Source organism: Glycine soja, chromosome 17 (genome assembly GCF_004193775.1).
Source record: "Glycine soja cultivar W05 chromosome 17, ASM419377v2, whole genome shotgun sequence".
NCBI classification, from domain to species: Eukaryota; Viridiplantae; Streptophyta; class Magnoliopsida; order Fabales; family Fabaceae; genus Glycine; species Glycine soja.
Genome location: NC_041018.1, coordinates 11,042,407 through 11,069,272, shown reverse-complemented (window position 1 = coordinate 11,069,272; position 26,866 = coordinate 11,042,407). Strand labels below are relative to the sequence as shown.

The following is a 26,866-nucleotide window of genomic DNA, read 5'->3' as shown; positions in this document are numbered from 1 at the left end:
GCCCATGGCTCCTTGTAGTCCCCAAAAAGTTGTGCCCATTTATAAGTAAATTATACTTAAATGAGTGTAATAATATACTTCTTTGTTCTATTTTACGACAATTTAGTAAAAAATATTTTCTTTTAAATGTCATCTTATAATATTAATGAGGTTTTAAATATTTTTTCTATTATATCTTTAACCATTTATTATAAAATGAGAAAACAAAAAATAAGTACAAATGAGAGAGAATCTAATTAACATGAAGGATAATAAAAATAGTAAAAATTGCATATTATAATAAAAAAAATTACGAATGACTTTTGGAAATACAATTTTTAACATATTTTTCTGTTAAAATTTATTGAAAATTAAAAAAATCATAAGAAAGATTCATTAAATAAAACTTGAGATATATAGATAGTTATAATTTCTAATAAATGTCAACTAATAAAAATATCTTGAGAAGAGTGTTTTGAGAATGCATTCATAAAAATCTTCTTTTTTATGAAATCTAAAATATTTATTGTGTTTCTTAATTCTTATACTTTTTTGACAATGGGAAACTAATATACTTTCATTCAAAATAGAAGAGGCAATACAAGAAGGAACTTGATAAAAGACATGGCTGCTACCGCGGGTTTCGGGACTCCGTGTTGGTATGCAGTTTTTGCAATTAAAAATTGCCCGAGATCATCCCTTAAGCAGAACCCAGCTCCAAAACATTTTTCTGACTCAAAAATTGCGGCGTCTATGTTACATTTGACACGTCCTTGAGTTGTGGTTTCAACCATTTGTCACGATGCAGAATGGCTGAGTCATTGTTTGTAATTAATGAGAGAAGGTCGAGCAAGGAGCCAGCCAGCATGATTCTGAATAACAATGGTCACTGCTGTTCGAGGTGAGATTTCTTCATTTTCCCAAATCGTAGTATTAATTTCTTCTTCGCCAAATAGCCCACAGCATAGTTGCAAATTTATTGCAGTAAATGGCAATGAACTCCCTTTTGGAGCAAGCGTTGTCGAACCGGAAGACAGTCACGGAGAATGCACCAAAGATGGTGTTTTGTTTTGGGAGGAGCTTTAATATTCCACACGTTCTGCCATTGGCCTTCAACCTTGTAATTGCTGTCATAAGTTATAGACTCCATGATGTTGTTGTAAGCTGTTTTGGACGTGAGTTTCCAGATTTGAGAGTCCTCCTCTTTCAACATTTAGTAGTGGTACGTAGGTTCTGGATTTGAAGTCAGAATTGATTGCATGATATCCTTGCGCCAAGAGTGAGAGGAGTGAACAATGAGGGAACTCATTTTCATATATGTCTTCAAGACCTAGAGGGGGTAAAGATGAAACATATGGGTTACCTTTTGAATGAAGCCAAGGTTGTTGTTGATTTTTTTACCATTGCCAATTCTTCATCATATGCCGTCATTCCGTGAAACGAAAATGCTAAACCATATGTGGCTTGGATTATTGCCAAATCTTAATTCTTATACTAAAAGCCTTAAACCTCAAATAAATTGGGACAGATGAAGTTTGTATTTAAATTAATAAGGTTATTAATGTAGTATTATCTGTATAAATATTAAATAGTATTATTTATTATATTTATTAAATATTATATATAAATAATTCAATGAAATTATTAAATAAAATATTTATGAAATACAATATATTTATTAAGTTTAATAAATGTAATATATTCCTTCTAGTCTAAAATATAAGGAAAAAAATATGATACAATAATTAAGAAAACTAATTAATCATATCAATTTTAATTAAAAATAATTTTTTCCTAACTTAGTCTTTACTAAAACTTAGTATCAATAATAAGAAAAATTATTAAAATTAACATCTCAATTAAATTAATCAAGTGGTTCAGAATATGAAATAAAATTTGTTGAGAGAAAAATACATATTTAAGTGCACTCGCATTTTGAAAGAAGATTAGTCACTATTTTTGTTAAGAACAACTTCATACTAATATCTTGATGAAAAAAATTAAAAATAAATTTTACATACTCCATCAATATATTGTCTTTTTTGGTAAACAATATATTTTTTTTGGGGTAAACAATAAATTGTCTATTTTGGTAAAGAATATATTGTTAAATATGAGGAATGGCGATATTGCATACATGGAAAATTATAAATATTTTAGAAAATTATTAATAATTTCTGAACCTACATTAATTAGATCCTAATGACTTCTCTTATCCCTCACGTTTTGAACACGTCTATTAATTAAACGCATGTTGAGAAAACATTTATTCAATTAATGTTTTTTAATTACACACATTTAATTAAATGCATGTTAGTAATCAGACTTTGTGAATGATAGTAATAATAGGAGTATTAAGCAATTATGTGTTTGATAATTAAAATTAAAAATACCTTTAACTGCGTACAGTTGCCAAGAAGCATACACGTAGTATATCCACGTGATTCTTCGACAGTGTTTGCAAAACTTACCAAACAGGCATAACAGTTCACACGTAATTTTGGTCTTTATATACTGTGTTTCGCAGTTTCACAAAACCCTGTTAGAAAAACACGAGTGTTGAGGTTGAGGCATCATCATGGGTTCTTCGGAGCGGAAACCCTGCGCCAACAACTGCGGTTTCTTCGGAACTTCCGAGAAGCTAAACCTCTGCTCCAAATGCTACAAGGACCTCTGTCTCGAAGAGGAGCTTGCATCAATGAAGTCTGTGCTCTGCTCAGCAAAGCCACCCTCGCCGGCGGAGCCGTCGCAGGGCACGGAGGGTCCGTCGAAACCGGCGAACCGGTGTGGGACATGCAACAAAAAAGTGGGTTTAACCGGTTTTGTGTGCAAGTGTGGGAGTACCTTCTGTGGGGTGCATCGTTACCCGGAGAAACACAAGTGCACCTATGATTTTAAGGGTGAGGCCCGCGAAGCGATTGCGAAGGCGAATCCTGTTGTTAAGGGTGACAAAATTGATAGGTTTTAGGTTCATTTCGTAGTAGATGATTATTTGTTTAAAACTCATGATTGTCTCTTTCTCTGGCTATGTTGTGTTTGAATTATAATTTCAACTTCCAATCTATCTATATGGATATTTTTTCGCTTTTTATTGTACTTTTTAGTACAAGATTTACATATACAGTTCGTTAGATGTTTTCTGATTAAAATTTGAGTTGTACAGTAATAATTTATGTTACTTAATTTTATTACGTAGGTTATCACGATAAATTTTAATTATGATTAGAGAAGAACATCTAAAGCATCTATGAAATTATTACAGCAATGGATTAAGAGTCTTATTATGATTTGGAGGCAGGCTAGGCAGTACTAGACATTGCAAGAAAACTTATATCCGTGGGTACCTGTCCGAATCCGTCCCGACTTTGACGGATAATATCCGAGTTGACCAGATGTGAGTACGGGTTCGGGTTTTCCCTGATAACCAAAAGTCGAGTACGGGTACGGGTATGAGATTACTAGACCCGTCCCGACCCCGACCCCGAATCCGAACCCACCCCATCACTTAAAATCTTTAGAATTTTTGTATAATTTAATCAAAAGACATATAATTTTTATTACTAGTTAATTTTATTTTAAAATTTTTACATAATTTAATATTATTTTCTTAACTATTTATGTAGACACACGCGTTATAATAAATTTATTGATATATAAGTAGTTAAAAATAAATGTTTAACAATCAATTTATTTTTTTCTAAAATCAAATTTTTAATATTTTTTTACAAAAAAAATATTTTTCTAAATGGTGTGTGGAACGGGGTTGGGGATACCCGATACCCGACGGGTACGGGGATGGGACAATAAACTCAAACCTGTCAGATATTGGGTACGGGTATGGGGATATGTTGAGGAGTGGGGTAAAGAATTGGAGAGACAATACCCATATTCGACCCGCCCCATTACCATGTCTAGGAAGTACTACTGTCCTACCTTCCTAGGCCGAAAAGGAATTGCATGCTCTAATTTTTATTGAGAATGAATGTTAAGAATATAGAAAAATATAAGGACCTTGTTTTCAATGAAGAGAAGTAAAATAAAATTTAAAAAAATTAATAATAACTACTTTTTTCTTGTATTCATTTTATCCTGTATAATCTTCCTTTTCGTTATTTGTGTTGGGAAAGTGATAAATTAAACATTGTTTTAGAATTTGGAGTATCCGGTTGATATTAATCTTCCTTTTCGTTATTCGTTCTGTCAAAATAAAATAAAATCTGTTTACTTTTAGTTTTTCGTGAAGTCCTTGAAGACTCAAACTACCGTTCAATGTTTATACCATGACACTTTTCAGCTTGTTCACATGGTATTGTTTTCTTTAAAATTTAAACATGTAAAATTTGGGTTTCATTCCGAGCATTTTGTTTCACATGTTCTCTTAACATAGTACAAGCTGTTTTACAGTTCACCTATAAATCCATATTAAGTCAAATTACCAAATAGTTTGATGTGTTTGACTCGAATTCAATCTTATTCATTTAAATTTGTTGACTTTTGAATTGGATTATAAATTTTAATTTTTAAATTCATTGACTTAACTTGTTGTGAACTCGTTTAATATTAAATTATATATATATATATATATATATATATATATATATATATATATATAAGTATTTAATTACATACTTACTAAAATAAAAATCAATTATTTCAACAACACTATTTTGTAACATCCTAAAAATAAAATATATTTATTATAACAAATATTTGACAAGAATAGAACATATATATAGTTTAAATAACAAACCACAACATAAGATATGATATTTGTTTTATATTCTATTTTTAAATATTTTAATTTTATCTTATATTTATATTTAAGATAAATAATATAAGATATTAGTTTTATCTTAAGAATTGTATAATTGAGTTGTAATGAATTAATATAAATAAAGATTAAATGAGTAAAATGACATAAAAAAGAGAGAGAAACAAGAAAAATGTGAGACCAAAATAGTAAAAAAAAAATGCTTAGGAAGAAAACATGTTGTGAGTATAAAATATATAATTATTTGCAATTTATTTTGGATTGATTTTGTAGTTTTAACTAAAATAATTATTTCATTAAAAAAAATTTACTTTTTATTTATCTTTTAAATAAAATTATACTAAAAATATTATTAATAAGAATTTATGAAACTTATTAATATGCTAAACATTTTATAATAAAAATCTGTCAAATTTCTATTCATTTATGTACCTAATAGTAAAAAATAAATCTAATCATTTTATTATATATTATATGTAACTAAATAAATATTATAATGACCAAATCAAAAGTTTATCAATGCCATGCTTGATATTTTTTAGTACTCGATCTTAATTAGAGTTGCTTAATTAAGATTTATTTAGATTGAATAAACTTTCGTTTTCAAATAATTACAAAAACGACATATATAAAAATGTCATAGAAAAAAAAGAACATTAGACGATTGTTACTTGTGATATAACTTTTTTTAACAAATAAATTAATAGTATCGACATTTAAGGAGAATATTAATAATATGATGCATTATATTAATATATAATTATTAATAAATATATTCCTAATTAGGATCGTTATTCTAGTTTCTGTTAACAAAATAATGAAATTAAAACATTAAAATAAACAATATAAATATTATAATATAAATAATAATTATGGTTTGGTTTGGTTTTGTACCGCAAACTGAACCAAATTGCTTAGTTTAACAATAGATCAATAAAAAAAATATTGGTTTGATTTGAGTTTTGCATTTTTGAACAATTTTTTTGTTTTTGTTTTTTATCAATTTTAATTTAAATATGCCTATTGAGTATTGATTTGGTGGTTGAGTATCTCTATTGAATTAAGGTTATCAAGTATTTAAAATATTATGATTATTTAGGTGAGATCTCTCCTCCGTTGAGAGTTTGTTGTGTGATAGTGAGTGCCTTGCTTGTGAGTGATACAAATAATAGATGTTAAGTGTGAGATATGGCTAGTTCATTGGAGAAGGAGACAAAGAGACTCTCGATGGTTAAGGAGGACGATGGCTTTGTTTTCAATGGTGGGGAGGCACATAACCAGATACTTAACCTAGGTCTATGTTTAATTGGAAGGTTTTAACAGAGAGAGAGGTTCGGGTTCAGATCATGAAAGCTCGAATGGTCGAGATTTGGAGGCCAAAGAAGGGAGTCACAATCTAATAAATAGAAAGGGGAGTTTTCCAGTTCCAATTATTTCATAGACTGGATCTGCAGTTGGTGACATTAGGCGGCCCCTGGTATTTTGATAATTAGAAGCTTATCGTGGAAAATATTGAATTGGATGAGGTGCCTTGCCAGGTCTGTCTCTATCACGTCCTATTCTGGATCCAGGTTCATAACCTGCCTGTTAGAATCATGAATGAGATTGTGGGAAAACACCTAGCAAACTTCATAGGAGAGTTTCTTGAATATGATATTGTTCATGTAACTGTAGAAGTATATGTTGTATGAAGCTTTTGGTGATGTCAAAAATAAAAGCTATTCAAGATTGATTAAAGTCAAGATCAAGAATTCAAAAGAAACGATTAACAATTAGTCCATGGTATGTTAAAAGAATCCCTTAAAAGAGACTGCAAAGGTTTGGCCTTAGGTTTGAAAATATGTTTTTCTCTCTAGTAATCGATTCCCAGAGGCTGTAATCGATTACTAGAAGCTAAAATAAGTTTTTAACAGTTTGAGAAAAAAAATTGAATTTGAATTTTTGAATGTGTAATCGATTACGAAGAGATTGTACCCGATTACTAGAGACAACTGTTTTAAACAACTTTTAGAAAGTTTTAAATTTAAATTTTAAATCTATAATCGATTACAAAAGTTATGTAATCGATTACCAGTCACGAAATTTTGAAATTCAGATTTGAAGAGTCATAACTCTTCAAAATTAACTGTTTAATCGATTACCACATATCTGTAATCGATTACAAGTGAGAAAATTTAAAAAAATAACTCTAAGAAGTCATAACTGTTCACAAGTTTTTGAAAGACCACCAAAGGTCTATAAATATGTGATTTGGGTTTGAAATTCTTTAGAGTTTTTCAGAATAATAATTGTCCCATCCTCTCAAAAGAAAGCCTTGGCCAAACACTTGCAAAATCAATAAGGATTCTGATAAGATCTTCATCTCATAACATTAATCTCTACAAGAGAGAAATATTCTTCTTACTTTAAAGCAAACAATTGTTGTTCAAGATACAGTGGGTCTCTTGATTTGTAAGGATCTCTGAACACAAGGGAAGGGTATCCCTGTGTGGTTCAGAATTTGTAAAAGGAATTTACAAGTTAATGAAAATCTCAAGCGAGTTGCTTGAAGACTGGACGTAGGCACAAGGCGTGACCGAACTAGTATAAAAACTGAGTTTGCATTTCTCTCTTCCCTAAACTTCTTTAATTTATTGCATTTTATTTTTTTTGCTTATTTTAAAGAAGTATCATTTGAATTGTTCTTTACTTCATTCATATTAAGTGTGCATATTCTATTTCAAGAGAGAATTAAAATTTGATTAGCGGGAAATTTTTAAACTTAATTCACCCCCCTCTTAAGTTATTGAGGCAACTTGTTTAACATTAACTAGTTTGCTCCTTTAGAAAGGACACCTAGCACGAGAGCTTTCAAGTGTAATATGCCTTGTAGGTCATGCTTCGAGGTGTATATATAAGGGTGTATCACAACCGCCCAATCCAATGTTGTCGAGGGGGTAACCTATCTTATCATGATGTACCCGCCACTTCGAGATCCTAGGAGGCACAAAGCTGTTAAGTGACTTGGGGGCCAAGGATCCCTAAAGTGGCATGTGGAATGGGTTGTATAGAAACCCAAAGCGAATACCGAAGAAGATACCATGGGTCTACAGACTGAAGGAGGGTGGCCGGGGGGAGGTACATTAACTTTGCCCCTTCATCGACCGAAGAAGCCATAGGAAAACTCTCACCAAATTTTATCAAATGCAAAAGTTCTTTTATTGAAAACGAAAACCAATACAAATAGTATATCTGAACAAAAAGATAAAAATAGACATGGGCCTCCAAAACAGTTTGGGCCAAAATTACAACGAAAATAATTAGAAATAAAAAAATAGAACATATTTGGCATGGGCCTTCAAATTAATCTGGGCCTTCAGCAAAAATTAATATTCTTGGAAGTGCCTCTGCCTCTGGGCCTTTGTCAATGATGAGAATCCTAAAAATACCCAAATACAGGGACCTATGACTAGGACTAAGACCAAACAGTTAGTGGATGCCCTCCAACAAATGGTAGCAGACATACTTAGCAAGGCCCAAGTGGAGAAGAATGAAGGCCCAAGTAGAGAAAGACAAAGGCCCAAGTGGAGAAGGATGAAGGTCCAAGTGGAGAAGGACAAAGGTCCAAGTGGAGAAGGACGAAAGGCCCAAGTGGAGAAGGACGAAAGGCCCAAGTGGAGAAGGATGAAAGCCCAAGTGGAGAAGGACGAAAGCCCAGAGACAGAGGCACTACCAAGAATATTAATTTTTGCTAAAGGCCTAGATTAAATTGAAGGCACATGCCAAATATGTTCTATTTTTTTATTTCATACCAGATGATGTTGACTAGGAGCGGATCGCTTGATACAGGCTACGGAGTTTTTGGATGATGCCACTTCCAGTGAAGGAAGATAAGTCAGGGTAGATGCCACTTCCAATGAAGGAAGATAAGTTAGGGTAGACGCCACAAGGATTACCTTAATAAGTCTGATATTAGTTCAACAAAGAACCCAGAGAGAAACTCTCACCAAATTTTATCAAATGTCAAAAGTTTTTTTTATTGAAAACGAAAACTAATACATATAGTGTATCTGAACAAAAAGATAAAAATAGACATGGACCTTCAAAACAGTTTGGGCCAAAAATTATAATGAAAATAATTAGAAATAAAAAAAATAGAACATATTTGGCATGGGCCTTCAGCAAAAATTAATATTCTTGGTAGTGCCTCTGCCTCTGGGCCTTCGTCCTTCTCCACTTGGGCTTTCGTCCTTCTCTACTTGGGCCTTCATCTTTCTCCACTTGGGTCTTGCTAAGTATACCTGTTACCGTTTGTTGGAGGGTATCCACTGACTGTTTGGTCCTACTCCTAGTCATAGGTCCCTGTATTTGGGTAGTTTTATGATTCTCATCATTCCCTCCTTCTTGGAAAACATTTGCCCTCAAATGTTCAGGATCATCACCGGGTTCAAGTACCACTTCCTTCCTGTTCTTGTTGGCTTGCCTGGCATAGCTTTTATTCTTCTTTGCAATTTGCACCTTCACATGGTCATACAATCTTTTCACATACTCAACTTTGGCCTGTGCATCCTTATGCTGAGTCTCTTGGGACTTGCTTTTGTAAGCTGGCCTATTAGGCAATGAAGCTTCTAGAAGGAGATCAACTTGATGTTCTATGCTTCTTGAAGGTGGCAGTCCATGAGGAATCTCTTTGGGAAAAACATCTTTAAATTCCTGCAATAAGGGTTGAACATTAGGAGAAACATAAATAGTTAACTCATTAGAATTATCACTCTCTTTCTCCCAGGTGTATCACTTTCTTTTTGCTATTCCTCTGTGGTGCCTCACTATTTTCTTTTTCTTGTTCTTTCTTTTCTCCCATTCGGATTTGGTCATCACACACTTCTCTAAGGGAAAGAGGCTTAAGAATAATTTTCTGGTCATGGTGCTGGAAAGAAATCTTGTTGGTGAAGCCATCACGCACTACTTTGGTGTCCTCTTCAATGTTGGCCCTCACTAGTGCCATCTCCATCTTCTTGTAGTGCTCCTCCACAGTCAAACTTCCCTGGGACAACCTTTGGAGTTTCTGCCACATGGTTCTACTGTAGATGGTTGGAACATACCTCTTTTGCATAACCCTTCTCATCTCAGTCCATGTATCTATCTCCCGCCCTTCTTCTCTCTTCATTTCTCTTTGGTTTTTCTTCCACCAAACAAGGGCATAGTCTGAGAATGTAGCTACTGCTAACTTCACCTTCTGCTCTTTAGGATAATCATTGAAAGAGAATGCATGTTGAATCTTCATCTCCTAGTCAAGGTAGGCGTCTGGGTCACTTCTTCATTTGAAAAGGGGTAGATTGAGTTTTACTCCCTCAATTTTGTCCTGCCCCTCTATTCAGTTCGGTCCATTATTGACCAACCTTTTGTTCCCACCATAAGGTCTTCCAGCATTTGGGTTCATTTGGTGCTCTAGTCCTTCTATTCGTCTGTAGAGCTCTTCATTGTTACGGTTCAGCAATTGTTGCATCTGTGTTGTCATTATGTTCAATAACAAACGTTGAGATCCGTCCAGCTGATGATAATCACCACCACCATCACCAACTCCTGCCATAATAAACAGAGAAAAAAAATCTTTTGTAGTAATTTAAAAAAAAGGTTTCAGGACCTCACCACACTCTACTCATGTGTTTTTCTCTTTGATGGTAGTTCACTCGTGTTTGATGCTCTCAATATAGGCTTTTGTGTAATGTTTTCACTCTTGCCTTTTACCAGTCACCCCCTCTTAAGTTCCTGGATGAATCAAATTAGACACATAAGGTATATAATAGGAAAGACAATTTAATTTATCACAAACTGAGTAACATATTTGATTTGGATAACAGACCAGATTTGATTTGGATAACAAATTAGACTTGATTTAGAAAACAGATTATATTTGATTTGGATAGCATATTAGATTTGATTTGATTTGGATAATAAATGAGATTTGATTTGGATAACAGATTAGACTTGATTTGGATTTAGATTTGATTTGGATAATAGATTAGATTTGATTTGAATAGCATATTATACTTGATTTGGATAACATATTAGATTTGATTTGATTTGGATAACAGACCTGATTTGGATAACAAATTAGATTTGATTTGATTTGGATAATAGATCTGATTTGGATAACAAATAGAATAAACAAAGAAGCTACTTAATCAGAGAGAAGAAGAGAACAAAATCAACGAAGATGACAAGTAAACTTCAGATGATCATAACTTTTGCTACGGTTATCCGTTTGAGGCCCACTATATATCAAAACACTCAGAATTTAGAGGAGAATCTAGAAAAAGGGATTTAGTCCATGATTTTCATTCCAAAAAAACACATCTAACTGCCTCAATTTCGTGTTCAAAGATCAAACACCCACTTTATTTCTTTTTTTTTCAAAATTTCTGCAACTTTTTTTTTTTGACATAAAGTGTGAAAGACACAAGAAACAAGAACAAGAACACAAATAACAGAACAAGAACAAAAAAAGAACGCAACAAGACGCAAACAGGATGTAAACAAGAACGAAACAAGAATGCAATAACAGAACAAGGACAAAAACACGAACCTAGACAAATTGCAAAGAAAAAGATTTGGATAGGACAGAACCTGTATCAAGAGTCGAAGCTCTGATACTAGATGATGTAATCCTGACTAGGAGCGGATTGCTTGATACAGGCTACGGAGTTTTTGGATGACGCCACTTCCAGTGAAGGAAGATAAGTCAGGGTAGACGCCACTTCCAATGAAGAAAGATAAGTCAGAATAGACGTCACAAGAATTACTTTAATAAGTCTGATATTGGTTCAACAAAGAACTTAAAATCATCTAAAAAATCAAATGGCAGAACTGAAAATGTCAAAGGTATGTTTTTTTGCTCCCAACGTTTATACTCTTCACTAGCATTGCATGCGCCTTCCTCATCTATCTATCTAACATCTGAATTAGTTTAACACGTGTGTGTTCTTGTGATAGACATCAAGAGAATCAGATATCTTAAAACTTCGAAAGATGTTGGATGATGAGGCACATCAGAAAGAGAAACTAAAAGGAGAAATAGCAAGATTGCAAAGTCAATTGTTGCAATTAGGTTTTGAAGTTGGCAAAGTAAGCTATATCTGAAGTGCACTAATATCGTAGTTAATTGGCCTTATTTTAAGTTTTATAAAAGAAAAATATGGCTTTCATTACTAGTTTTTTTTATTAAAATCGAAGGATTAAAGATTTTTTTAAGCTACGACATTTTAAATGGTGATTTTATAACTTGTTTGTAAAAGCTTAAAAGTATGCAGTCATTATTACTATTTAATATCTTCCAAATCAGTTTGGGTTAGACATGAAATATGTGAAGCATACATGTCTATCAATATTATATTTTGCAATCATATTTATGCCAATGGTAGTCCAAGCATGTTGAGGTAAAATTGAGGGCATAGTAACACTTAAGTTAATTGCTTCACCCATCACAAGTCATGACTTAGACTTGTCATCATGTTTCTGCTGATTCTTCATGTATTGCTGGGCCATATATAGAAAATGAGCCATAAATTTAACTGTCTTCGACCTAGTAGTTTTTCTATCTACTGGAAACACTCATGATTGCAATTTCTCTTATATAGACAAAACAACAAATCGATGGATTTGGATTTGAAAAAGATGCTGGTGGTTTATATTCTCCCACCTCCCTAGTTAAGCATCAACAGCAAGCTTCAGGAAATGGAGAGAAGGCCTCAGTTGCCAAGCTCTTTGAACAAGGCAGTAATTACTAAACATTTTTTAGTTCATATTGCATATCTTGGCTGTTAAAAACTTGGCATTTTCTGCTGATAAATTACTTTCAATTTATAACTTATTTCTTCCACATAATATCAATATTCTTGCAGGGGGATTGCAGAAGATTCTGTCATTGCTTGAAGCAGAAGTTACTGATGCACGAATCCATGCCGTGAAAATAGTAGCAAATTTATCTTCTGAAGGTTTCAGTTTTGGCACCTTACGTTGAAATACCTTTGTATATATACACTAGCAGTCTAGCATTTAGGATTTAACATGATGTAATTTATATGCAAAGGAAAAAAAAAAGAGACTGAAAATAATTAGTATGACTTCTGAATTATATGATTTGGGATCAATGAATATGTGAAAATGATAAATTTCAGTTTTCTGGAATGTCTGTTTTCTTGATCTTGCTATGACATAACCTGAATGTCTGTTAGCTGCTTTAATGAAATTGATATTATAACAAAATTGGCCATAACATCTATCAACCCTGATGTTGCAGAAACAAATCAGAAGAAAAGCAGGTGGACTTACGTCCTTGCTTATACTGCTTAAGAACTCACAGGATGAAACCACACAGACAGTTGCAGCAAGTGCCATAGCAAATTTGGCAATGAATGGTAAACTTCCATGTCATGTTCTTTCCTACTAGTAACTTAATAAAAAAAAAAATACTTCTTCTACTGATACATCTCTTTTTTTCCCTGGCATCTGTGACCTTATTTGGTGTCTTAACAGAAACCATCAAGATCTCATTGTGGCTCAAGGAGGCATTCATTTACTGTCAATGACAGCAGCCAATGCCGAAGATCCTCAGACCCTTCGAATGGTTGCTGGAGCAATTGCTAATCTTTGTGGTAATGGTAAACTTTTGATCTTATCTCATTTTTGAAGTTATTGTGGTTATCTGCACTGCAGATAGGGATTCTAACTGCGGCTTAGACAATGCATTCGATCTCATGATCAAACACATTTTTTAGCTGATGTTGAAATGTAGGTCGGATGCATGAGAATTTATGAATGATAAACTCGTTAAGCCACCTGCTTTAAGTTATTTTTCCGTCTGTTTTACCCTGCATGAGATGATATAATACAAGAAAGTTTTAGACAATCATTCTTGTTAGTAGAAATTTTATTTTTCCTTTTACTGTACCCTGTTAAGCAATCTTTGAATACATATATTTTAGCAATTAGAAACAGCTCACAAAAAAATAAAAATAGAATCACTAGCAAACCAAATATAGCCTACTAGGGTCAGCCTAATGATGAAGAGTTTGAGTAGTTTGTACAAAATTCTAGGTTTGTTACCATTGTACATACACAAAAAAAAAAAAAACAGCAAATTAAACCAGTATTTGAATGCACCAAATTGTTTAATCAATGAAGTATTTTATGGCATCTTTGATGAGATATTGATAATGATGATTGAATTCATCTAAAATGATTTTGTTAATTCCGCTGCTTGTCTTAAGTTGGTATTTTCCCCCCCTCTCGTGTGTCTTAATTTCAAGTGAAGATTAAAGGGAAAATATCCATGTGGTATTAAAAGTTGTAATTAAACGTCAAGTGCTACTTTATTAAAAATCTTGGAGCTGTTTGTTGGATAAATTAATTAAATTGATATATGTCTGAAGCTGCAATTTGAAGTGTACGTAGGAATTTAGTACAACGTCGATTTTTTTGAAACAAAGTAACCTAACAAGTGTAGTTTGGTGTTCCTTCATTTAGATAAACTGCAAATAAAGCTAACGGAAGAAGGTGGTATCAAGGCACTGTTGGGAATGTTCAGATGCATGCATCCTGATGTAAATACCCAGATTGCCCGTGGAATAGCCAACTTTGCCAAGTGCGAGTCTAAAGCATCTACACAAGGTAATAACTTATATATCATTGTGCAATCCATCTGGATAAACATCCAAAATTTAAGGTTTAGTCTTCACTTTCCACTTGTATTCCAACATATATGTAAATGGTGACGGTATAACTATGTTGCCCTTTGTATTGATCTCATTCGTGCATTACTTTGCATGCAAATTTTCTAACATAAACTATCAATGGCATGCATCTTCATTGCGTGAGTTGGCACATTATTATACAGGGACAAAGGTTGGAAGGTCTTTACTTATTGAGGACGGTGTGCTTCCATGGATAGTGCAAAACGCAAATAATGAAGTCTCGTTGGTTAGGCGTCATATTGAGCTTGCACTCTGTCATTTAGCACAACATGGTGAGCACTAAATGCACCCTATCTAGCTGTCATTTAGATTTTATATTACAGGATGTTGATGTTACTAATTAATGTCCTTTAGAATATTAGTTAAAAAATTAAAAGAAGAAAAAATATTTATTATGTAAATCATAAAATAACTTAAAAAAGATCATCATTAACACAATTTTTCATCTCTTAATAAAAATATTTTTAATTTAAGTTTCTTAATCAATATAGTTACGACACTTGTTAATATTTCGGTTTATTATATACTAAATTTAGCATTTTCAACGACTTTTGTTTGATGTGATTCAGAAGCAAATGCAAGAGAGATGATTAGTGGAGGTGCAATACAAGAGTTGGTTCGTATATCGAGAGATTGCTCAAGAGAAGACATAAGGATTCTTGGACGTATAGAACTCTAATCTACAGTCGCGCTTTCCAAGCTGAAATCAAGCGTTTGGGGATAGATTATTGAAGAAATTAAGTGCAGTAGATAGTCAAAGAAGTGCATAATAAATTTTCAGTTTTTTTTGGATGTATTAGTCTTATATAATATTTTAACTAACCAAAACATAATGGCCATAATTTAATCAAATTATGTGGTTTGTCTCTGGTCTGCGCTTGTAGTGCACAGCTCTGTTATGTAAACTGATTTTGTATGTGAAATAAGCAAGGGGAACGTTCACACCAAAACAAAAAAGAGAGTAAAATTAGCATCAGTTTTGAATTTCATTTTCCATGAACTATAAACAGCTCATTGCCATTCATGACAATAATTGACAATAATTGATTCGTTGATTAGCGATGATTAATTTGAATATGTTCAACCAAATTATTTGTCAATGTTGACCCGCTAGACATTCATTTCTCATAACTAACGAGTGACCGGAAAAGCCGATACATTTAATTATTGCTGCATTACTTGAGATGACTTGGGAAGTTTATTCTTTTTTTTTTTAATGTTTGTATCTTAAATTTTCTTTTCTTTTCCCATTCCGTAAAGAAAGATCTCCCCGCCTTTTTTTTTATTGAAAAAACAAGCTTATAATGTTCTCAGAACAAATTACATTTGATAGCTATTGATTTCAGAATAGTTCTTGAATATTTGAATTTTTTATGAGATAAGAAATCAAATTAATGATCGAACTTAATTACTACTAGTCAGAAAATAAACAAAGGAAAAGTAAGGAGTTTTCAAGTTATTATTTGGTAAAACTTTAAGTGTCCAAATGCACTGTGATTTGCTATTAATCATAATATGAATAGTGATATTAACAGAAATTCTGATTAACTGTCATTGGTATTGGACAATAATTAAAAATCTTCAACCCGAGTGCATGAACCTTAATGTTGAAGTCCTATAAATATTTACATTATCGTCAATCTGATGGTTTAATTACCTTTATCAAAGGAAACTGATTCATATATACACAACTTTTGGGTGTGATCGAAGAGATGGAACTGGAAGGAAGAGATATAGAAAGACAGAAAGAATTAAAGCAAATTAAAATAAAACCTGTGATATGTGATAAAAAAAATTAAGAAAAAATGAACTGAAAGAAAGCTGGAACTGGAAGTACTACACACGAACGAATATCCTTGTTAAATTAATACAAAATTGTAGCAATTGTAATGAAGGAATGGGGAGAAATTAATCTATCAACCGCTTATGTTTAAAAAAAATCATTTTCCAAAATAACGAACTACTTATTTATTTTGGGCAATTTTACTCTAACTTAATATTTTTTACAAAATTTCATATAATTTAGAGGAGAAATAAGAAAAGAAAAAAAAACACAAATATGAAATAAGTCATACAATAGAAAGAGATAATTTTTTTTAATAAAAATGTTTAAAAATTTGTTGTGAGTATAAAATTACTCGTTGATGCATACATAAAATAAAAAAAAAATCAAATTAACATTTTAAAAATTAAGGTGTGAGATTAGAAGTCTTATGTTATACTATTTAATGGATTTAAAGCAATTTATGAACAATTAAATCATACATAGACGTGTAGCTTACAACATAGAAATATCAATATGTGACAAAAATAGATGAAGAATTCCTGGACTTATTCCAAGTCTATGGTGATTTAAGGAGAAAATCATAATGAAGTTTTGTGAGAGAGAACTGTCCTCAGCCTAGCAACCATACGTGTGTGTAAAACTTTAATTAATTAATGGGAGTATAGTTTCTCAATTCAAAGAAATCTAAAGATTTTAGTGCAATTATTTTTTGGATTTAATAGTCAAATGGATTTAGACACACCAAAAAAGAGAAAGAAATAGAGAATTTCTCACTAATGATGCTAAAACCCTTAAATTTGCTATAATATTGTAGAATTTGTCTTCGTATAAAGATTTTTTTTTTTAATTTTCATCGATTGTTTCATTAATAGTTTTAAATATCGATTAAAAAATTAAATAAAGTCAGTTAATGCTCTATGTCTCCATCAAGAATGACTAGTTAAATGCACTCGCGATCGGTGATCCTAAGTTACCAATTATTAGTTAGGTTGGGTATGTGATAATATATATATATATGAGTTATTTCTAATTCCCAACTAGAACTGTCGGAATATAATCTGTTTACTTCAACAATAAGTTCTCCAGATGTGTTTATCCAACTAAAACCTTATCCGAAAATGATTAAAATTGAATGTTCTTTCTTTACTTTGAAAATTAATTGGCGGATATATACCTGAAACTTGATATAATAGCCGCAACAAGGACAAATGCTTAAGCTTTCAACGAAGAAATAGGTTGGTAAGGAACCTACCAGTATACTATATTAAGAGAAAACAAATAAGATTCTTACTTTGAGGGAACAAAACAGTTGTCTGGCTCGAGGAAATTTAGAATCAGTTGACCAACAGAATAGAGCAGGACGCACGCAGTACACACAATACAATTAAAGATGGCAAAAAGTCTCATTAACGAGGATGATTGGATAAGCTTCATGTCGCTCTAGTTCATTTAGATTATACTAGTACTACCAACCAATCTTTAGTTTTTTAAAGAAAAAGGAGCTTCGGTGTATAGAATCAAAACCAGGTTTGGCTCAAAATTCAGTAGGATTAGTATGGAAGAGAGTGAGACAGAGGGTTTAATTAGATAAAACACTCGGGAACGTTGTTGTGTCTTGGTTATTGTTGCCTTTTAATGAAATTGAGAATGACTGCCTCGAAAAGGAGCTTTCATCAGACACTGCATGTGTGAACCAGTTGCCTAACATGAGTACTACACAAAGTTTATCTTCTAACTCTAATTGCAAAGGTTTTAAAACAGCGGCTACAGTTTTGTCACGATTCTTGATATTGTGAGAAATTGTGCTATAAATATGACTCATATGATTGCAATTAAAATTACAGACCCTCCAAAATTATCTGACCTACGTTGCGTTTGAAATTAGTTTGCAGACCATTTTCTAAAATCTTGCTAATAATTATATATACTACTTTAAAACAAATTAATGTCAAAATACAGAATTTATAATCTTACGTAACTAGTTTGTTGTGGAGAAGCCTACTAATTAACATGTTTGATTAATCAACCTAACAACCAAAAAATGAGGTCGTACATCATACAAATTGTTACTCTTTAATATGATACATGCGATGCGACTATAATCAGTTAATCACGAGTCGAACGAACACAATAGCACCCCATTGCCATCAACAGAATCAAACTCACCAAGGATATAAATATTCATCAGTTTAATTACAGTCTCGAATACATGTAAAAGAAAACATTTTATATCACCTAATAATCAAAATGACACACAAATTAAAGAAGCAAGAAACCTCAATTAATTCCTACTTTCAACATCCCTAACTTAATGAACGTCTTACAATATCTCCCACCACCACCACCACCACAAAAGCTAACAGATAACTATAAGAGTGAAGAGAACAGCAGCAATGTTGAAGTACTTATGGTGACACTGATGGGACAATTGGAAGAGTTTATTTGAACTTATGAAAATACTAACATATAACTTTCTCATCACCTCTTTGTAGCACATATGAATAATCTCGGCAGCCAAATTTGACAATAAAATCTTGTCGTTGAACAAGAATTTATTGAACCAAGTTGTTTATCTAAGCAGACCCTAATCAGAAAGGTGGGCGAGTAGATGCCGCCCAGAATGGCTCAGATGGCATCTGAACAGAATTGAGAAGGTTAGGAGGCAAACCATGGAAAAGTGGAGCGGTAGCATCCCCTCCTAGAAGCTGTGACTGGCCAACACCACTTGCACCGGGTGACCCAATTGAACCTCCTTGCATTTGCAGCGAATTAGGGTCCTCATCCTCCAAAGGAAGCCTCTCATAAGCAGCGTTGCTAAACGAGGCGGCCATGATCACCACGGGCCCTGAAGCAACCAGTGTTCCAACAACGCTTCCTCCCACCACCTGTCCCTGACCACCGGCCAGATAGATGGTCAAACCAGACGCGGCCGGTGGCGCAGGTGGTGGAAGGAACGATCCCGAGAGGGACAAGATCTCGAACCTTCCGTGAAGAGTGACAACCGAACCCGATGAAGCCGGTTGCCGGAGGGTGACGTTGGTGACGGTGCCGGTGCCGCTCATGATGCAAATCCCTCTCTGGCGTTTCCTGGCGAACTCAGACACGCTTTCCACGATGTCGTAGCCGTCTGCCACCTCCATCATGTGGGTTCTCATGGCGTTGGCGCTGTCGCGGGTGATGATAATGGGTGGCTTAGGCTTGTTTTTGGACCCTGCTGGTCTTCCTCGAGGCCTTCTTGTTATCTCAGCCTCACCTGCACCTTCGTTGTTGCCGTTGCTGTTTTCTTCGCGTTCCCTTTTCTGCGCGCCGCTGCTGCCGCTGTTCTCGTCCTCGGTGGCTTGGTTTAAGCTTTGGAACTGGTGTTGTTGTTGTTGCTGCTGGTGGTGCAGATGGAGATCTCTTGTGTGAAAAGGAGGGGGGAGGGAATGACCATGTGCCGAGATTGGATCCATTGCGGTTATATGATTCTATTCGATGTATAATAGAGTTCCTACGGATATCGATATAGATATAATGATCTCAAGTTGTGAAGCTCTTAAAACACTATTACTTCATTTGCATATGCAAGAAAAGTAGAAATGAATTTGGCTATTCTAGTATGTGTGTATATGTAAATGAGAGAAACAAAATATGGGATGGATCAAAATGGAAAGGAAATTAATGAGAACAAACTGTTATATTTGACCAGGCTTGGCTTTTCTTGAAGATCAATCTTGTTAATTTGATGAATCCAACTTGTAGCGAGTAGCAGTGACAAGTGATGATAGAAACGGAAATAGGAGATTGAGATTGGTGCAGGCCAGGTCACCAAAGTCGTGATTGAGATTAACTTGACTTGTACTACTACTTCAACTTGCCTCTAAAAACGTTCAATTGGTGGGGCTTTCAATGGTGAAAGCGGTGTAAATTGGAGTTTCCGTTGAAGAGGGAAGAGAAAAAGGTTGAAGCTTGTTCTCTTATTTTTGGAGAGAAGATGCAGTGTTGGGTTAGGGTTAGACTGAGGAGAAGAACAGATCCAAACTAGATTTGATTGCAGAAAGACTGCGTGCTTATGGGCGGTGGATGGGTCCTCATACTCTCTCTCTTTCTCTCTCTCTTTGGACACAACATATGCATCAAACAACTAATGTAGTACTAATATTTATATTAATCTTGCGAAATAAATATTTAATTCTATTCTTTAATATTCTTCAGTTCATTGTTTGAGTTAGTATTCTTAGAAATAAAATTAAATGCTTTTCATTTACTGCGTTGAATGCTTTGAATGAAATTAAATTATTGTATATATACTTTAAATGCTTTAATTTGAGTTGAATAAAACGCTTTAAATGAAATTATTTTATTTTTACTCCAGTCAACTTTTATTGAAGGTCACTCCAGTCAACTTTAAATGTTGTTTAAATAAAAAAATTATTTATTTCAAAATGTAAGTTATTTACTTATTTTTTTAATAAATATTTATAAAAATAAATAACTTACATTTTGAAATTATAAAAAAAAAAGTAAATAACTTACATTTTGAAATAAAGAAATATTAAAAAAATACGTTTAAAGTTGACTGGAGTACCCTTAAAAATATTATATTATGACTTTTTGGTTTCTTGAACATTAACAAAGTAAGGTAAAGTATTATCAATTGAGTAATACGATAGTTTAGCTGAATCAAATTATATATTATATATAGTTGAACTTATACTTTTGTACAGTTTTATCAATTATGAATTATCATATCATTTAAAATTGTTGATTATTGTAATAACTATTTTAAAAACCATATTTATAATATTTTATAATTAGTGGATAGAGTAAAAATATTATCATTAATAATATATTAAAATTAAACTTTATATATTTTATAAAAAAAGTAAACTTTCTATATGGATAAAGTATTTGATAACTTTTCAACATTTGTAAAAATCGTACTTACTACTAGTACTGTAGCATTTTTTGAAACGGTTGTATTAACTTAACACTTCTAATTAAATTAAATTTATTACTACTACTAGCTAGTAGCATGAAATACTTTTAAAAAAAATAGCATTAAAGGTTGTAGCATTAGTATTAAATTCAGTTCATTAAAAAAAAGTTTGATTTTGAGAAGGTAATTATGTAAAGTTTTCTATAACTTCATTCAATCATGTACATTGTGACAATATTAAAATAGTACGACTTTAAAAGTAGTGTTGTAGTTTGAACTAAACTTTTCAGTAACATGATAATGTACATGAAATAGCGATAGTGTTCAAAAAAAAATTCACTAAAAATTTAATTAAAAAAGTTGGTTGAAATTATATACTAGTGGTATAAAAGGTTTATATGAAATAGAGAAAAGACTGAAATTAGACTAGGAGTATTTGCATATTGGCAAACTTTGAGATGGGAATAGCTTATAATGACTTAATTTTGTACAGTGAATTAATATTTAATTTGATTAATTTCGCGTCAAATTGAAAGTAGTGTTAGAAGATACAGCAAAGTGATGTGGTAGAGTTAAGTCTGTCTGAATTAATTTATGTGGAATTATTACTATTATTATCAAAATAAATATTGACCGAGAAGTACGTCAAGTTTTGAAGTTTAAAGCAGTTTTCTTAGGTTATTTTTCCTGAGAATATCCACAAGAGAAACGGGAACTTCGATGGTAGTATATGACAGACTAGTTTATATAAATGAAACAATAGTTATAGCTGGCACAATAAAAACTTAAGTGGACCCGTGTGCATCAAGAGGGGCTGCTAGGGTATTATTTGTGCTTCAATTTTCCATGACCCGCCACATGCACACTTGGGTCTTCGTCGCATTCGCATAAATTCTATCTTTAATCTTCTCAAAGTCGTCTAACCTTAAAATTGAGGCCCACCTGCTATAAGCATGACTCATGCGTTTTCACCGGCTTCTTTCGTGTCAATTCTAGTCATGGACTTCTTCCTGGACCAGTTTTATTATTAATTTGCCAAAATTAAGCATGAGCTAGCTACCTATATCTTCGCTATATATGGCTACTAAACTGAAATAAGATCGACCCTACAAGATGATAAACTAGAGTCCAACAACAGTGTGGTAATTAACAAAAACAACTAGGCATAAATGATATAAAAAATAAGATAGGACCTTAACAATTTTTCACGTTGCCAATGCAATAATAGGTTAATGCTAATGATGCAAAATTCAAAGCTGTACATGTACGCGCCACACCAATTCTTAATTCCTTAGAATCCAGGGAATGGATAATATAGTATATATATACACACAGAGAGGGAGGATGCACTTTTTCTATACATAGCAAAATCACCTCTATCTAAAATTTAGTTTAATTTTCATGTATAATTGTGAGTCCTGCAAGAAAATTTATTAAGTAATTTAAGATCAATATTGTGCTCATATTTTTTGGATAAGCCAAATGAATATATTTAAACAGAAAAGTTGTACGGGAGACACCAGTTTACAAAAACATGACAACTAAAAGAAAAAACACCAAGTTACCAAGGAGAAAGACAACACGAGATGTCATTCCCCCTATACTCAGCTGTACCCACTACCCACCAAATTGACTACCACAGCACTACATGCAATAGTTGCTCACTTATCTATTCAAACAAAGAAACACCCATCAATATTATGTTCATGATCTCAATTACTAACATGTTCATGTAGTAATTTTTACATGACATGTACATAAGTTTTTAAATTTATAAAAAAAAATTATAATAACATTTAACTATGTGTTATACAAAGATCAATATATAAAAAATATAATAATCTTCTAACTATTTAATAATTTCTTTCGTCCCACATTTAGCAATAAGTAAATGATCTGATGTATAGTGTTTGCTTTGATGTTAAAAATGCAAATATATATATATATATATATATATATATATATATATATATATATATATATCATTATTTTCACGTTAAAAATGTTAAAATGATACAGAATTTACTCAAGTGAGGGAAGAAGAAAAATATTGAGTTTTGATTCTTTTCGTTAATAAAAAACTAATAATTAATATTTAATCCATAAATAAAAGTGGCATGCATCCATTTGTGCACAACGCTGTACCAAACACATAGCATATGTAGATTGTTTGTGGGAAGAGGCACATGCGCCATACCATAAGCGACAAGTGGTGAGTTAAAGGCATTTAGTGGGAGATGATGCAATGTTAGATCAAATAAGTGTTTTTAAGAAAGAGAAAGTGATTGAGTTTTGGAGGGAAGGCTGCGCTAGGAGGTGTGTGTGGGATGAAGAAAGAAATGAGGTGTAAGGTTAAGTGGTTGGTGTTCATGACCAATGAGGTAGCTAGGGCATATTGCAGAACAGAGTGTGTGTTGGAGACGCGTGGGTGGCGCTGACACTGCACAAGCGCCGGAGAGTTTGCTGAAACTCACAATAAAATATTGCTCATAAAACGCCAGCTATATATAGCTACTCTCTTCTCACAACTCCCGTGCGTAAATAAAACCCATGCATCCGAAGATGCTCTTTGTCGGCCCTTACTCCATCCAAAGCACTCTCTTTTCCCAAACTCATGGTGGGCCCCACTTCCTTTCTCCCTCTCTCTCTCTGTTACTTTGTCGGATTCATTAGTTAAAGACGCATGCCTTCATACTTCCTTTACCCTTATCCTCAATCCAATACTATGAAGGGAGACAATAATCATGTGAACTGTGAGGGTACTCTATGTGCATGCATAATCAACTCCCTTTTAGTTAAACTTTATAGGACACTTTTGGAGAAAATTGTGAATAATATCCTTCTTTTTGGTTGCAAAACTTGTGAAGGTTTTCATTGCATATAATTAATTGAGTTAAAACTCCCCCTCGATCTGTGCCTCGCCATATTTCCAAAACAATTAGAAGATATAAAATTAATTTAATAATTGTAAAAGAAGACTTAAGAATAAAGAAGGAAGGAAAAAAAGGAAAAAAATCAATTTTTTTTCATAACACATAATGTGGATGAACTTTCATACAATATATATATATATATATATATATATATATATATATATATATATATAGTGATATCATACTTAAGAAATATATATTGCACGTTTTTTTTAAATAAAAATATTATTATAGTAAAAAATCATAAAATTAATCTAAGTGCGGAGATCATTGAAGTGCATTTCACCTCTTTCAGTAAAATCTTTTCTATACAAGTTCCAAATCGAACCCCTCCTAGCATTCATATTTCATGCCCTTATGATCTTTTTTACTTATCAATACATATTGAATAAGAAATATACTAATAAGTGTTCTTAAAATATTAGTTAAGAAATTCAAAATGTTTTTTTATTAAAAATTATCATTAATACATATTTACTTAATTAATTTCGAATGCATTCTCAATACGAATTTCAATAATAAATTTTTTATTTTAAATTCTTTAACCATTATGTTTATGACTTTGGTTAGCATAGCTCTTTGAAGTTTGAATAATGATATATGAAGATTTTGTAACTCCAAAACACTTCATTCTCTATGTCGGATGAAGATTCTATGCAATAAAAAAAAAATCTTAAGCCTCATATTTTATTTCTCAACGTTTATTAAATTAAATATAAGTAGAAATTTTTTTAGCAGGATTCAATGTGTGAAGCATGACTGTAGGTAATTCAGGTACCACTCTATCCCTGTATTTCTATCACACATAGAAAAATGATTTATGGACATCAATAGTAGTCTACATAGCACCTACTAATAAAAAGAGAGAGAAAGAAATATAAGTTTTATAAATAAAGTGTACCATAATGATATGTGTTAATGAAATATTTAAAGACCATAAAAAATGCTCATGAATCATTACTCTAAATAATTAGATAATCTTACATCATATTATATATATATATATATATATATATATATATATATGTGTGTGTGTGTGTGAGACAGTTAAATTATTTAATTTACAAGAAAATATTAATTAATAATGTTAAATTATGTGTTATATGATCAAAATTAATTATATAAGATTATGATAGTTTGAGATCATATAATAATTTCTTATATACTAAAGTGTGAATATCTATGCATAATTTTCCATTATATATATATATATATATATATATATATATATATATATATATATATATATATATATATATATATATATATATTCACAGCACAGACTCCTTAATATATTCTTCAAACATACATCCTACGAGAGTTCCACTAAAAAAAAATATGTAAGGTACGTAGTCATGTCAATGTGTTTGATATGATTTCATTAAACATAAGCCAAGAAGGAATTGATCACGAACAAGCATGTGGTCTCAAGGGAGTGCGTTGATCCTTAAACTGGCCATACTAATTCTGAAAAAACGATACAGTATACTTTATTTTATAAATAAATAATACATGCATTAATGTGTAAAAAAATTTTTTATCGATATGTAAAAGTTTTTTATATTATTATTTTAATAATAAATTATTATGTATAGTAAATTTGTTGAATTTTATAATTATCTTAAAAGTTATAAAAAGTATTTCTGAGTAGTTATCATTCAAAATGCAGACCTTAATTTGTTGTGGTGATAACTCGAAGTTTAGAGTCTCTTTTTGTTGGCTGGGAAATTATAGTGCGTATGTTCTTTTTTCTTACTTCGGACCCAAGCTATTTTTTAGAGCTCCTCTTTCATCATAAGAATTCAATACGGTAGTCCATTTAATATGCTAAAAATGCAAGTCAGTTTAAAATTTCTAGCTCGATATATTTGATTTTTAGACAAGTTTAACTCTGAATTTTAGCCAACTCAATAAGAGTTAGCTTGCAAATGGGTCAGGTCAATCCTCTCGTAATTCTTTTAATAATATGTGTTGTTGTTGTAACTTATGAACCAACAGAAAACAAGTTGATTTTGTAAGTCTTGATAAAAACAATTATATTATTATTATTATTATTATTATTATTATTATTATAACATGTCTACTTATCTCATTGGGTTTGGCATTTGAATATAGGACCAAACTGACAAAATATGGGTTAAAATCTTGAATATTAGTATGCAAGCATGAATATAGAACTACAAGGGCTTTTCTTTTATAAAAAAATTATTAATAAAAATTGAAGTTTAACAATTCAAAGTTTTGTGGTTTTTGTTAAAGATATATACCACCCTTCTATTTATTTATTTTTTTGCTTCACGGTTAAGAATAGTTCACCTAGCTAGAATAGTACACCACCAAATTAAATTTGAAGGAAACAAATTGGCTGCATCGCCTAAAGATTGCACTGTATGAAGAAACTAGAAACACCATCGTCAACAAAAGTGAAAAATCAAATTGTGAAACCTGTGTTCCTCTCTGTTAGTCTCGTGTGCGTGAGTGTGAAGCAATTTTCTTTTCCTTTCTCGGTTTTGTTCGTTTCTGCTGTGCATGTTTGTGGGCTTTTTAATTTTTATCCCACTGATATCACTAAAATTTCCTATCTAGAACAAGGAAGAAGATGAAACAAAAATAAAAGAGAAGAAAGTTGTTGAAATAAAATGCTAGTAAGATCGACATGGGGGTGTACTAATTTCCAAAAGAAGAAGGGATATATTTGGAAAAACAATTTCAAAATAAATGAAAGGGAGGTATAAGATAAAAAGTGGG

At 32.1% G+C, this 26,866-nt stretch overlaps 2 protein-coding genes and 1 pseudogene across 2 annotated transcripts; 2 read left to right on the top strand and 1 right to left on the bottom strand.

Annotated features, from left to right (window-relative positions):
- Positions 1-2,538: 2,538 nt before the first annotated feature.
- LOC114392499 (zinc finger A20 and AN1 domain-containing stress-associated protein 1-like) lies at positions 2,539-2,948 on the top strand. Its single transcript, XM_028353659.1, has one exon. It carries the CDS (start codon positions 2,558-2,560, stop codon positions 2,945-2,947), a length of 390 nt encoding a protein of 129 aa, XP_028209460.1. The 5' UTR covers positions 2,539-2,557; the 3' UTR covers position 2,948.
- Positions 2,949-11,581: 8,633 nt separating this feature from the next.
- Positions 11,582-15,213, top strand: LOC114393323 (annotated as a pseudogene).
- Positions 15,214-18,408: 3,195 nt separating this feature from the next.
- Positions 18,409-20,377, bottom strand: LOC114392351 (AT-hook motif nuclear-localized protein 24-like). Its single transcript, XM_028353461.1, has 2 exons — positions 19,940-20,377; positions 18,409-19,757 (listed from the first exon to the last, which is right to left on the bottom strand). The coding sequence occupies exon 2, from the start codon at positions 19,717-19,719 to the stop codon at positions 18,856-18,858; it is 864 nt and encodes a 287-aa protein (XP_028209262.1). The 5' UTR covers positions 19,720-19,757; positions 19,940-20,377; the 3' UTR covers positions 18,409-18,855.
- Between the last annotated feature and the right edge of the window lie 6,489 nt (positions 20,378-26,866).

What these genes read in the sequence shown, in the direction of transcription:
- LOC114392499 (XM_028353659.1), top strand. Translation starts at nt 2,558, where the DNA reads ATGGGTTCTTCGGAGCGGAAACCCTGCGCCAACAACTGCGGTTTCTTC.
- LOC114392351 (XM_028353461.1), bottom strand. Translation starts at nt 19,719, where the DNA reads ATGGATCCAATCTCGGCACATGGTCATTCCCTCCCCCCTCCTTTTCAC.